Below are 14060 nucleotides of genomic sequence, written 5' to 3' on the forward strand. Positions count from 1 at the left end.
TCCGCGAGGAAACAGTAGGCGGTTGTGCGTGCGTGCGTGCGTACGTGCGTGCGTACGTGCCGGTTCACACGTGCGCCCGAACGTCGGTTGGATATACCGGCCATCAGCTGAGCGCGCGGCAAGTCACCCAGTTGCCAGCCCGTTATCGCGCACGACTCGAGTTACCTACGCGTTATTGATATCCCAGATCTCAGGAAGAGACACCCGCGAACCGCGGTGTCCGGACGCGGATATGAGAGCCAGAACTCATTCGCCACCAAATTAAACACAGATGTCCCGAAGCGCTCGCGTTCCCGTTTTAGCTCATCGAATATCCGGAGATGCTAACAAAGTCATTCGCTAGGTCGTAGAATATAGATCAAAGGCTGAACCCGTGAAATTGACGGAGTAGCTGCCGTAGCCTGGACGACTCGAGGTGCGTTTAGGCTGAAAAATTTACGCAACGTCTCTATATAGGGTATCCCAAAACCGCTCTATCATCGAAGCTCGGAACGACATCGTTCATTCTCGTAGCACACAAATACTTTTCAAGTTCTAAAATCGACGAATCTAGAAATATTTATATTATCAAAAGCGAAGAGGCGCAAACAACACGGTAGTATTATACATATATTATATATACCTTATTCACATCGTTCGCGATTTCAAATTGAATTCTGTTATAAACGGTAGTTTCTAGTTTAATTGCATAGATAATACATTTTTAAACACGACAAAGCAGAGCGTTTAAATAAATTCCACTGTTGAACTAGCTCCACCATTGAAATTTTTATCGGCTTTTGTCGGAGAGGAAGGCTATAGCTCGAGGCCGCTCACAAGAGACCCGTTGTTCCGCGATGGTAGAGCACCGAGCTGTATAATATGATAAAAAGATACAGTGTACGTATACTTGCGAACGAAATAAGAAGGGAAAACAAAACGCGAGCCGCGCGCAACAATCGCGAGATGTCGAATCAATGCTCGAGGATCGGCGGCGTGGCTTGCGCAATCCTCCGATCCGGTTTACGCGATTACGCTTTATGCAGCTTAGAATTTTTCATAGAGGAGCTCGGATCGGAGTGGCCGATAATACGAGTTTTCGAGATGGAAACACGAACAAACGAGTTGGTGCCGGGCGACCGCAGCCGCGCGCGCGCGAGCACGAGAAACCGGTTTCTCCTATCCAGTCCTGTACGCCGTGATAATTGCGGGAACTAAGAGTTGAGACAATACGGCCCCCACACACCACACACTGTAGCGTAGTTTCGAGCTTTAATCCTGGCTGCGCTCCTCGCATTTTACATTTGCAAGTATAATCTTGAATATATCGCGTAGGTATACTATACATCGTATTCGATTATTAATTTACGTATACTTGACATGGGCGTGTTGCTTTACGTAGGCGTGGGTAAATTTATAATTATTCTGGGTCGACGTGCACGAATAGTTTTCCTCCCCCGGCTGATGATACAATTATCATCAATTTATCTCGTTTCGACGGATATTGAGCTTCGTCAGCGTTTTATCTGAAAACTCTGTGCAAATATCGATGTCGAAAACATTTTTCGCGCGTGCAGGGCAATAATAACAGTTCCTTTGTCGCCACGTCGGCGTATTCACGCCGTTGTTTGTGTATGCCTCACAATCCCGGTATTATATTTCGATAATAAACACCTTCCCGACATACACGAATTTGAAATCGATCATTCGTTAGGACAGATCGCGCAAAATTACTTCTTGAATCATTTCGCATGTGAATTCGCCAACAGTTAAACAGTTCAACAAAAATACTATAACAAATATAAATACTTTAAATATAATAAACCTTATTCTCTTTTTGTGAAATTCCTTTTAAATCCGAAACAGAAACCTCACACAAATTTCTAGTAAAAAATAAAATAATCTATTTAATTCAAGCTTGCACTTGGTTGCTCTTTGCATACCTGACTGATAATTCTCTCAATTTTATTAAAATTGTGAAAATAAACTTATCACTTTACATTTATCTCCGGCACAATTATATTTTACGCGTTAATTGCAAGTTTGAATCATAAATTTCATTGATTTATTTTTCTTCTATCTAAAATCGAAAAATGTATTGTTCAACTTGCAAAGTTGTATATTTAACAATGTGTAATAATTACATTTATTATATAAATGTATTTATCAAATGTTTTAATATTTTAATAATTGCAAAATATTTACCTTTACCCGTTTTCTCTCGTACTTATCTTACTTCAAAGGAAACGTAGGTGCGAAGGTTTTGCAGAATCTCTGACAGAAGGTCCAGAGGATGATAACGAGGAGCAATGGGGAGCTCAGGAGCAAGAAAAATCGACAACAGCCCTCTCTGATATATCTCTCTTTGTTATTTGCGTTTCTCAAACGCAGCATAAACTGTCGTAGATATTACAAATTAGAAATAACATCACATAGCGTTTTCTTAATACGGGAAAATGCGCTCGCAAAGGATCACTAACGTATCGAGAAGCCGCGGCATTAATCGCGCGAGCAAACTATCGCGAAAACTACGTAATCGGACTTTCATATCGCGCAAAGGTACAAAAATATCGAAAGCACAGCGAGTGTCGCGCAAATCGTTGCTGTGCGACATTACGAATATTATCTGTCCCCTCTCTCTCTCTCTCTCTCTCTCTTTCTTTCCTTCCTTCTCTTCCTCTCTATCCCTCGCGAAACGAGAAACTCGCTCTCATTTCCACCCTTTCGCCATGAAGAGCGTAACTTCATCAATCCTCGTCTGTTCGCAGTAACTTAACGTCTAACATCCTGAACAGTATAAAGAAAGAGAGAATGTTCCTTTTTCATTTATAAAAACATGAAGAAAATTGAGATAGATTATCAACTCTCTATATTCGTATTGAGCGAGTTTTTGACAAATTCTTACAATCTTTGGAATTCAAACGGATAATTTGGAACGAGTCCAGAAATTCTCTCTTTCTCCCTTGCCAAACTTTCGTATATGTTTAAATCGCTTTATACTATTTAGGATTGAACCTTACTCGATCATCGTCGCGACGCTATATTACGCAACATTCGCAAACTTATAAATATTTCACGAATATTTATAGGCGATCCTTCGTTTACGTATACTTCACAGGGTGGAAAAACCCTCTCGCACACGCTCATGGAGATCGTGAAAACTTTTCCTTGACGGGACCGTAGAAACAATTTACTTCGTAAATGAGAGCGCGTATAAACGGGAGTGCGTCCCGCGGTGTGCAATGCAATTTGCAACATCCGCGCGCGTTAACGCAACGTCGTTTCGCAAGATCGATCCTGTTAACGTTCGCTTTGTCGACAAACAATCGCTACAAACGATAAATAATGGAGGCAATCAACGGGATGCGAGCTTATTTGTTTTTAATCGCTCTTGTCACGCAGGCGAGAGCGACGGAGACGTTCGCCGCCGCAACTTATCGGTAATTGAATTTTTGTTATCATTTTGGACTTCATCCAATTCTCTTTCACGATGTGTTCCACGCAGGGACCACCATCGGGGATACGCCCCGAGAGAATGTCGTTAGATATTAATCTACCTTATATATGATATATGTATATGTATATATATATACGTTCCGTAATATTATTTTTAATTCTTCTTCCAGAAAAAAACTTGTACTGTTTTCTCTCTCTTACCCTATACAAAGAATGAGATAAACTTCTGCAACGCCTTCAATAAAATTCTCAGACACTATAAAAACGTGATTAACGACGATACTCGCCGCCGTTATCACATTCGACATTATTGTGTTTATCACGATATATAATATTTCAGAAAGCACATATACATATAAATGGTTCCATCCGCGTTTAACCCTCGACAGTATAAACGGACGTTTCAATAGATTTCAAAACTTCACGGAGGGAGGGGAGAAGGGGTTACACGTACGCACATTCAATTATAAAATTGAATATAAATAAAATGATCACAAAGAGAGTTTTCGTGATTTCAGCTTCTTTTCACGCTTGACTCCTTTATTTCGCATAGCAACTTCGAATTTGTTATAAAATATATCATATATATGTATATATATATATTATATACGGTATTTGCAATATAATATAAATTACATCGTACTTGATAATATAATATATACGCGGACGCATTCACATTTTCATGTAATAAAAAAAAAAGAAGTGTTATACTGTATAGGATTAACCTTTCACGTGTAAAACGTATATCCGCTCGCAACTTACCATACATTCGTAATTATCTGATAACAATTAAACGAGGCCGCGAGTATTGCTTTCTATCGCTCGGTAATGCGACAATTTTGACTTGCGACGTCGTTTGTAGCGTTTTGTTATTAAAAAACTGCTGATTACGATAGTACATGTTGATACGCGGTATGAGCCAAATATCATTCCCCGAGAAAGATAGATCCGCATTTTAGATTTATAATTTATACGCGTCGCGCTTCTTTTCTCTTCAATCATCAGTTTTTCGAAGATAGATATCTTGCGAGGGAATTCTATAATTTTTTCTTCAGACGGTACCTTCTCGGGCAATGATTTACGGTCGTACCGTATTGTGAAGTGCCAGCTGGCTCGAGACGGACGAACGTCTCTATGTCTTTCGTTTGTTACATCAGCAAATCAGTCTTACACCTTCGTGCAAATGCGAATAGCCCAATTTCCAACGCGCGGTTAACTTTACACGTGGCTGTCCCTCATTCTTACGTGACCTTTTAGCCACTTCTCTTTTTTTTTCGTCTTCGTATGAGGTAAGGGGATGTAGATTTACGACTCGGGAGAATGGTGGGAAAATGTATCTGGACGCGTGATTGTGTCTCTTCCCCCTTAAAGCTTTAACCGGTTCAGTTTCGTCATTTAGATTATTAAGAAACAAGTTTTGAGCTCGGCGTTGTAAATTAATTTCTTGTTCGTGTATCGATACTTTATATCGATGTTTCTTTTCCGCGACAAAGTTGCAAAAAAATATTGGTTTCTTTTGTAAATTTTTCAAATTTGAATTTTTTATAACAAGACAACTTGGACTCGATCTATAATTAATATTTTGAAGTATCAATTATATTAATTATTTTTCTCCAATAGTCATCCAGAAAAACGTAACTTTTCAATTAATTATTGTGGTATCAAATCGATATTTTTTTCCAATAAAATGCAACAAATTTTATTTTATATGTTGTGTGAGATTAAGATTTTACATATTGTTTGATTTGCAAGATCTTTGAAATCGCAAGATACTAACAAAAGATCCATGATTATATTCTTGGATACTAAAAATTTATAGAGATCTTTTGTTTCACAGATTCTAATATATAAATATATATTAGAGAGTCTCTCTCCTCTTACATATATACACATATGTATTGGTATATATATGTGAGATTACGTAATCCAGACCTTTTGCTGTCCGGAAAAAAATATTAATTAAATACGCACAGTGTTTACGAAATTACAAGAAACAAGTTTTAAAACAGTGTTGCATCATCAGAGCGTATGAAAAAGATTAGATTTATTTTCAATAAAAATTATAATTTATTTTAACGTATAAAATAAAATATATACAAATAAATCATTCCATACAATTTCTCTCTTAAACAGTGAATTTCATTGCAACAGTATCGGGTTTTTTTGCTTCGCCGACTTTGAAAGAGACAGTTCCATTTTATCACAAAAAAAGAACGAGTTCAATCTAATTCTATTGAGTCTCGTCGCGGAACGCATCCAGTTGTAATCCAGTTCGTAAAAGGAAACCTCACTTTCTGGCATAAATATTCGATTCACCGGTTAAAGCGTCGCCACCCTTTGTAAGTAAACCACGAAGAGGTTTTCGGTTTCAGCGTATTCTTTCTTTCTCTCTCTTTCTCTCTCTTTCTCTCTCTCTCTCTCTCTCTTGCACGAAGGTAAAACCGGAGGGACTCGTATCCCCTACGCAACACGTTTCTCTCGACCCCGCGAAGAAAACTTTACGCGAGCGTCTTTAATCTAAATCCTAACGATAATCACATACTTGCTTCTTTCTCTTAATCACTTCGTAATTCTTAATATCACAATACCGCCACTAAGGTCTTTAATCGCGCTACGACGAAAAGCGACCGAAGCAAAGTGAAAAAAAAAACAGAAAAAAGAGAGGAGTAAAGAAATAAAAAAATATATATAGACACAAGAAAAACGCGAACAGATATTAACCACAACGTAAGTAGCAGTACGTACGGTAGTCAACGAATAATAACAACAATAATAATAAACATGACAAATTAAAGCGAAGATTGTGAACAACAATTTACTGGCAGAACGTTAATCCTCTCTCTAATCCTTCGTCCCTTTCAACGTGTTAAGCGGCGAACGCGAGCTCATCTCGTCATTGTTCCTCTGTGAAAATCTGTTTGAAGCTACACAGAGTTAAAGCGGTACAGTTTCAAGATGAATCGTCTCTCAGATTATACTGACGATAAGAGATATATAGTTCAACTATCTAGTCTAGTGGATATACATTTAGTCATTAGTCTGCATACGATTTTGCACGGTTATTTTTTTATATCTGATAGACAATAAGGTTGTTTCTTGTCTGTTAATTCAAGAAGTTTAAGCTACATTCTGAAATGTTGGAAATTGCACCGCTTTACTCTCTATCTCATCAAGGGATCCTCATTAATCCCGTGAACTATATACGGAAAATCTGTGACGAGTTTCACGAGCTACGAACTTTTCACAGTATCTACCGGAGAACATTCATCGAAATACGTTCACAATCGCAGGACCAAAATCTCAAAATACGAAATATTGAAATTTAACTGAAACAAAACACCACGCACTAACGATGCAGACTGAAGGCGAAAGACTTACGCTGCTTTCGCCGACAATTCGATCACTTAAACAAGTTACCGTCGAGACGAATCACGCGGTAATGATCGCGTAAATATTAATATGTTTATCGGTGATACGCGGGAACGATTTATCAGCATCGCGACATCGAGAGAAGATGTTATTATAATTTAATGAGATTTTTCACACATAGCGACTGTTTTTTTATGAAAAGAGAAAATGACGAGGGAGAAAGATAGATCGATGGAATGACGATATGGGCTGAACATCAGTACCATCTATCGACAGGATATACAGGATGTCCCAGAAAAATGTGCACTGTTAAAACGCCCTACTGAAATTACTTTTGTTGCAACTTTTGAGGAGAAAAAGATATGTTCCCTCGAAAGTTTGCAAAAATGTAAAAATTAATTGGAAAAATGTGATTATTTGGATTCTTACGCTTCTCAATGTAAAATAATTCGATTATATGATTATTCTTGATGTCAACATTGATGTCAACGGTGACTCGAACAAAAATGACAAGTGATGAAAAGTGAGTGTCTTATCAGTACTCACTTCTCTGGGACTATCCTGATTTTCATAAAAGATTTCTATTTGGAAAATGTGCTGCCACATTTCGCATTTCACGATGAAAAATGGACAAATGTGTACGTGTGAGAGACACACGAGCTTCGAAGGATCGTCACTAAACATCCGACGCGACTAATAGCTACCTGACTACGATTAATCAGTAAAACGCGCTCTCTAAAAACTAATCATACTCGCTACGTATCACGTGAAATTTGTTACAAGTCTTATAATCACATATCCTCTTCAAGAACGAAGACGCGAGGAGCCATTTCCTCGCGATATAAGATCTGCTACTACTAGAACTTGTCTCGCGCTATCACAATTATCGAACGCGTAATAGGCCTCTTTCTCTCCTTGAATACAGTGTATTGCATGGTGACAGCAGACAAAACAAAGAGCGATATTGTTGTCGTTAACCCTTTAACCGATTCGCTGTTCAGCAGTGAGAAGTGCTAGGTTCAGAGTGTTAGATTCATCCTTACCGTTACAATACTTCTAACTCCAAATCTAGATACCTAGATTTTGGAAGCCTTAAATTCTACGGTCCTCAACATCAACGATCTTCAAATTCTACGTATCTTATAAACTAGCCTTGCAAAATTTCTTTCTTCAATATATCCAGCGTCCTTCAAACCCAATTGTTTAACTTCTGGATTGCAATTCAGCTGATTGAATTTAATCCCCGTGCATCTGCATATTGAGATGTCTATGATCCTCAAGTTCCTTAGATCCCGACTTTGTTAAACTATTAGATCTGTGGACGCCTAAATTATCCGATTTTTAGATCCATGCATCGCTAGACTTTCGACATAAGATCTAACTTTTATAACTGTTTCGTTCAAACTGCAATTATTTTATACTGTAAAGTAGCATTTCTACGAACTACTCCATTTCTTTACACATTCAACGAATAAATTCTAAACACACAGAACAATCTCATTTCCGCGCTCGGGCGCGATCATCGATCAAAAAGTTTCTACGGTCTCTCGCAAGTGAAGTGTCAAATAGAAAATCCAAATGTAATTTCCAAGTTAAAGGGTTAAACGCAACACTTTGCGCAATCAGTAGTACGCGAATTTGACAACGTGCCGTTGCAACGACGAAATCTAACCTCGGGTCCACATCGCTGCTTCCATCATCTCAGTTTTTTTTTCCTTCCTGGTCTTCCGATATTGTATAAATTTGACTGACGCCCACAGGGCGGCAGACTGACAAAAATGGCCACACCCATTTAAGCACAAACGGGTGATCATTAAACGTGCAAAACCCCGATGTGTGATCTCGAGGCTCCTCAATGAGATTGCTGGAAAGACCTGTAGAGTTTCTTCTTTTGCAGAGTGAAGTCCCTACTGATCATAATGGTGCCACCACGCGTGAGATTTCTGCAAAAAAAAACGAATCGGATTTTAAGTTTCATTACATCACAGAATGTGTATAATATTTTGCAACGCGATATTTTGTAGAAAAGCTGGATGGATCAAAATGATTTAGATACGATCTAATCGTACGATCTGAGTCAAGAAGGTGTTGCGATACCGTTTCGTTTTATCGAAGTGAAATGTGAATAACAACGGATAATTATGAAACGTAACAGCAGAAGATCTCGGTCCGACGATAGTCGAACAAGGAAATAAGCGAGATATTTTTTACACAAAATTAAATTCCATTAACACGAGTAATTTAAAATAATTTAAATCAGGCTCTAATCGTAAGACTTTACTTCATCGAGTGTTACTCACTTTAAGAACTGAGGCAGCAGCATGTGCCAGGACGTATGATCCTGCTTCAGCGTGAGATAAAGCTCGAACGTCGACACGGTACTGGGATCACACTGTATTCTCGACAGTTTGCGGCACATACTGTCCGTCTCGAAGCTGATGAACAACGTGCAGCCTCTGAAACAAGTATACATCGTTTTTTCAAACATATTGAAAATTCCAATAGTTTATTAAAATTTGGAGAAACATTTGTTAATTAAATTTAGAGAAACAGCGATAACAAATCTGTTCTCAAATTTGACGTGTTTCTACTTTTCAGTATCAATCTTTAATAAATGAATAAAACTGTGAAAATTAAAAAAAAATTTGAAAATAAAATTCGATCAAGGTTTCGCTTGGAAGAATAGCGCTCCAAATATTTTATACAATTGCCGATATCATCTTTAATTTTGCTATTCGTGAAAAACGAACAAACACTTGGAGAAAAGTTTCGCGATGTTTTTCCAGATAGACACTTGTTGCGCAAAATAATATTTATCTGGACTCTCTAATTGCGCTGAATTGTTCAGTTTCGGATTCGCGGCGAATCGAAGGAGCCGCCGTGTTTCGGCGAACACGGAAAATTATGCTTACCGAAGGCCACAGGGCTCGTTCTCCGCCATGGTAAGTACATCTTTGGCTATCTTGGGCAGCAAATCGGCAGGCAGGAGGACCTCGCCGCAAGCCAGCTGGGCGTGTTTAGCCCTCCTGAGCTCGACCTCCAGCCTCTTCGCCAGCGCCTGACAGGCACCGTCCAATTCGTCCGTCTCGCTTCCAGCTGTAACAATTAATTAAACGGAATTAAGCGCGCGCACGCTCTCAGCCTCCCCGTCGAGTAAACTAACGTTAGAGCGGTCAATTGAAAAGAAAGTGGCGGATCAATTTTTCCCCTATTTTCAGGCATACAGACAGCTCGACGATCATTCCCCCAATTAGTCCCCGCCGAGACCTAAATAAAATTAACTCGGATCGACCAATTGTCTTGTTTATCACCAAATTAAATATCAAGTTAAAATACAAAAATAATATCTCGTCATTTCTAATTCAAATTTCCGCCGGGAAAATGTCACGGTAGCTGAAAATACACTTGGTGAAAAGCGCGAGATGCCTCGTATACTACGAGATACGAAAAATATGAAATGATTGACGTAATCTTGGACATTAACATCAAATCGGCCGATATCGCCGGATTGTGGACGTAATCGAAGGCCGCGGCGAAAACGAAAAACATATTTTGCTCCGATAATGATTCACGTTATCTGCCATTCCACCTAAATGTAATCCGAGCCCCGGTATAATTTTAATCGCGCTTTAATGCTCGTTTCCACGATTAGATTTTAGATTATTACCCTAGTTTTATATATGTATATATACACACATTGGCGTTAACTCGATCGCAGCTATAATCTCGATTAATCAATGAGATCATCGCTTTATTACCTAAAACCGTTTGTGCGACGTAACGTAACAAAGAACAGTCGGGAAAGAAGATGCAACGTCGAATCTCGTCGGGCATTTCAATCTTTCAATCGATGCCCGATCATCGAGAGAACATTTCAACACTGTGACGTTTCTTTACTTCCTATGTCGATCACTCAACCTACTATCCCGAGCCCAGAGCTCGCTTCGATCATTGTTTCTAGCGGCCCGGCGGCCGGGCCGGCGAAGACGAGGTAAGCTCGTCGGTAACGTACGAACCCGTTTGACCTCGATCTTTTTATCCGCCCCCTGTGTCGCGTTTACCAAAAAATCAACGCGGCCTTACTCGAATAATTAACTCTTTCGTTTCGCGCTCCAAAATTTTCATCCCTTACAGTACAAACATGGGTATTTCGCGTCCGATCGATTCCGCGTCCATGGTTTCTCGAAACTTCAATTAAAGAGTTCCCAATTATACTGGCATTTTACTTCTTTCCAAAATGATATACAAACATTTGTTCTAGATACCTGAAAGTACGTACATGAATTTTTGGAGATTTTTGAGCTACTTTAAATAGGTGAAAAAGTAGTCGGACACGTTGATATACCTATATTTGTACGGATAAGTTTTCTACATTGTTTATTGTAAGGGTTAAAATATTAGCTCCATCGCCGAACTTGCTGGAATCGAGAATAAGAATAATCTTACGGCAGATCGAGTTGCTAATTAATTACTATTAAAAATAATGAAATTCTCTCTCCGTTTGTATCCTATAGACCTATAAGCGATTTGAAGCAGCAATTAAAGTCAAGTACCCGCTTCACGTCGGTTAATCCGTATTTATTTACCGGGGAATCGGGAGAGAGCTAAATTTTTGGAAAATTTCCATTTACAAACACACCGAAGGCAAGTTCGTAAAGTCGTAAGTGGTAAACGCGACGCGACGCGACGGGGGGAACCGGGGAACAATCGAGGAGCACGGAAAAACGGCAGCGAAGGGCATCTCTCCCCCCATCTCCCTCGTACGATCGGAAGACCGCTGACGCAACCATAATTCGAGGTTACGCCGGTAAATCGCCGGTGTGCCTGAAAATCGGCCCCCGACCGTGCATATTACGGAGCTCGAAGCGAATTTTCGGACCGCGACGCGGTCGGCGAGACGTGTCGCGAAGCAAAAATCAGCTGATTCCCAGCCGGCGTTGTCAGCTGAGAACAACGACGGCTCGCTTCGAGGTGCGGAGGAGGAGGAGGAACGGGGAGCAACAATTGACGGGCGACAATTAAAAGGAGAAAGATTTAAAGTTAAAGGGAGACCGGCGCGGCGGTCTCGAGAGCCGGCACCTTACCTCGGGTGTTGCTGAAGTCCACGTTGACGGGACACGGCAGGACCTCCATGATTTCACGACAATGTCCAGCGGCGGACGCACAATGGACACGGCCTTCTCGTCGGTTTCGCCGGACGGCAGCGCGATTCTCCTCGAGAAAGAGTCGCCGACGGCGCACGACGGACAAAACCGTGGGACACGCGACAAAAGCGATCGCGGGGGACAGCAGATTGTACGATATCGGGACCGCAAATTCACGAATTCGGACCACGGCGGAGCCGCTTTCACCGAAGTCGTTCACGCGAGATTCGCGAAGGACACCGGAATCAAACTCGCAACGAGATCACCCCTTTCGACTGATTGGCCGCCGGTGGCTGACGCGACTTATATACGGGAATCCCCACCCGGCGGCAGCCTCTCGCTCCCCTCGCCGCGCGCCGCCGCCGGTCGACCGCCTAGCAACACCGCCTACGTGACGTTTCGGCAGTGCGTCCGCGGCTCGGCCGTTTCCGCCGGCGCTCGCGCCGGCCTTCGGCCGCGCTCGGCACCCCGACGGAGCGAGAGAGCGTGCGAGAGCGAACCAGAGCGAACCCGTTCAGAGGGGGGCGGGAGGGAGGGGGGAACCTATCCGCTGTTGCCGGCGGTGACGACGGTACATCGAGTTTTTTTTTTTTCACCCACGATGCTCGTTTTGTTTTCTACTCTTTCTCCCTTCTTCTCTCTTCCCTCCCTCCCCCCCCCCCACCGCCCTCCTCGCCTTCTCATCTCTCGGCGGAATACGTGCATTACGTCGCGCAACCTTTTATCGCGGCTTTTAACACGACGCGAGAGACGCGCGTATTAAACCGCAGGGTGAAATTATTACGGGGTGGAGGGGGGACGGAGGGAGCGGGCTCTACGCCGGTAGCGGCTTTTTAAGCGTAGGCGATTTAGGCAAAACTCTCTCGAGAGAGATCTGCCCGGTGTGTAAAAAGAGAACGCGCGCACAACTTCCTTCTGGCTACATCCCGGTGGTGGAGGGAGGAGGGAGAAAAACCTGTTTTAGAAATTCAGAATGAGGTGTTGTGTTTTGCTTGTAGCTTGTAGCGCAGGGATCAGCTGACCCTGGCTCCGTAGCGAAGGTTGCGGGTAAAAAGTCGTCACGGCAGGAATCACGATCGAGAGAGAAAAAAAAAAAAAGAGTTCGTCCCTTGGCGAGAATCTCGATAAGAAACTCGGAGATATTTAAAGACGTGTAACCTGTATGATGAATCGAAATGTAGAGGCTGATTGTGAAAACCGCGCGCGCGTTGCGTAAGATTTCCAATTGTGTTATAAGAAGCGCTTGCTCACGGCGCGCGGCGGCGGCGGCGACGCGCTCGATCTAAGCTCTACCGGTGGAGCACGAAAAGTATTTCAGAGACAATTCAGACGTTGATTCACCCGTTATATTTACTTTATCGCCGTCCGTAAGGAAATCCGTATCTTTTTTAATCGCGATACTTTTTATGTCACGCCGATTAATCATCATCTCTTTCTTTTTTTTTTTTGCCGAGTAATATCCAATTCGACACGGTCGTTCGTGCAACTTTTTTTTCCGATACCACTCTATTTTTCGATCCATAAGTCGCCCCGTCACGTTATGAAACGGAGAAAATGTTGTTTGCTTTCGTCGGAGAATTATTTTTTCGCAGCTGACAAATAGGTTGTACGTGATAAGTGTTTCTCTCTCTTTCCCTCTCTCTCTCTCTCTTTCTCTCTCTCTCTTTTATCGGTCTCTAATCCGGAGGACACGTTGGGTCGCACGCGAGAGGAGGATTTATGTAACGAGAGTTACAAGATTAGCGCGCCGTTTACGGACGCCGTTTTAATACAAAGGTTTTAACACAAAGACGGTCACGTTCGGACAATAGATCCGGCCGAGGTGCATTTGGAGTAAAAGCTTCATATTCGCGGGAGTTATACGCTCGACGATAAACCGCCGCGATTATGGAAATCGCGGTAGAGAGAAAAAGAGAGAGAGAGAGAGACAGAGAGAGAGAGAGAGAGAGAGAGATTAAGGGCGCGAGAGAGGTTTACGCGACGAGGAAGGAAGAATTATCTATTTTACACACATCTCGCGTTCTCGATTTCAAAACAAATCACGAGTGATTCTCTTAGGAGCACTCGAGATAAAGAACGTTAAAAATGATCTTCCTGTTTGCTCGCTGTTTC

At 41.6% G+C, this 14060-nt stretch overlaps 1 protein-coding gene across 1 annotated transcript; it reads right to left on the reverse strand.

Moving 5' to 3' along the window:
- Positions 1-4065: 4065 nt before the first annotated feature.
- Positions 4066-11972, reverse strand: LOC112467196 (protein charybde-like). Its single transcript, XM_025035686.1, has 4 exons — positions 11889-11972; positions 9717-9900; positions 9105-9260; positions 4066-8747 (listed from the first exon to the last, which is right to left on the reverse strand). Exons 1-4 carry the CDS (start codon positions 11935-11937, stop codon positions 8657-8659), a joined length of 480 nt encoding a protein of 159 aa, XP_024891454.1. The 5' UTR covers positions 11938-11972; the 3' UTR covers positions 4066-8656.
- Between the last annotated feature and the right edge of the window lie 2088 nt (positions 11973-14060).

This window comes from Temnothorax curvispinosus, unplaced genomic scaffold (genome assembly GCF_003070985.1).
Source record: "Temnothorax curvispinosus isolate PA1 unplaced genomic scaffold, ASM307098v1 QBEX01017059.1, whole genome shotgun sequence".
NCBI lineage: Eukaryota > Metazoa > Arthropoda > Insecta > Hymenoptera > Formicidae > Temnothorax > Temnothorax curvispinosus.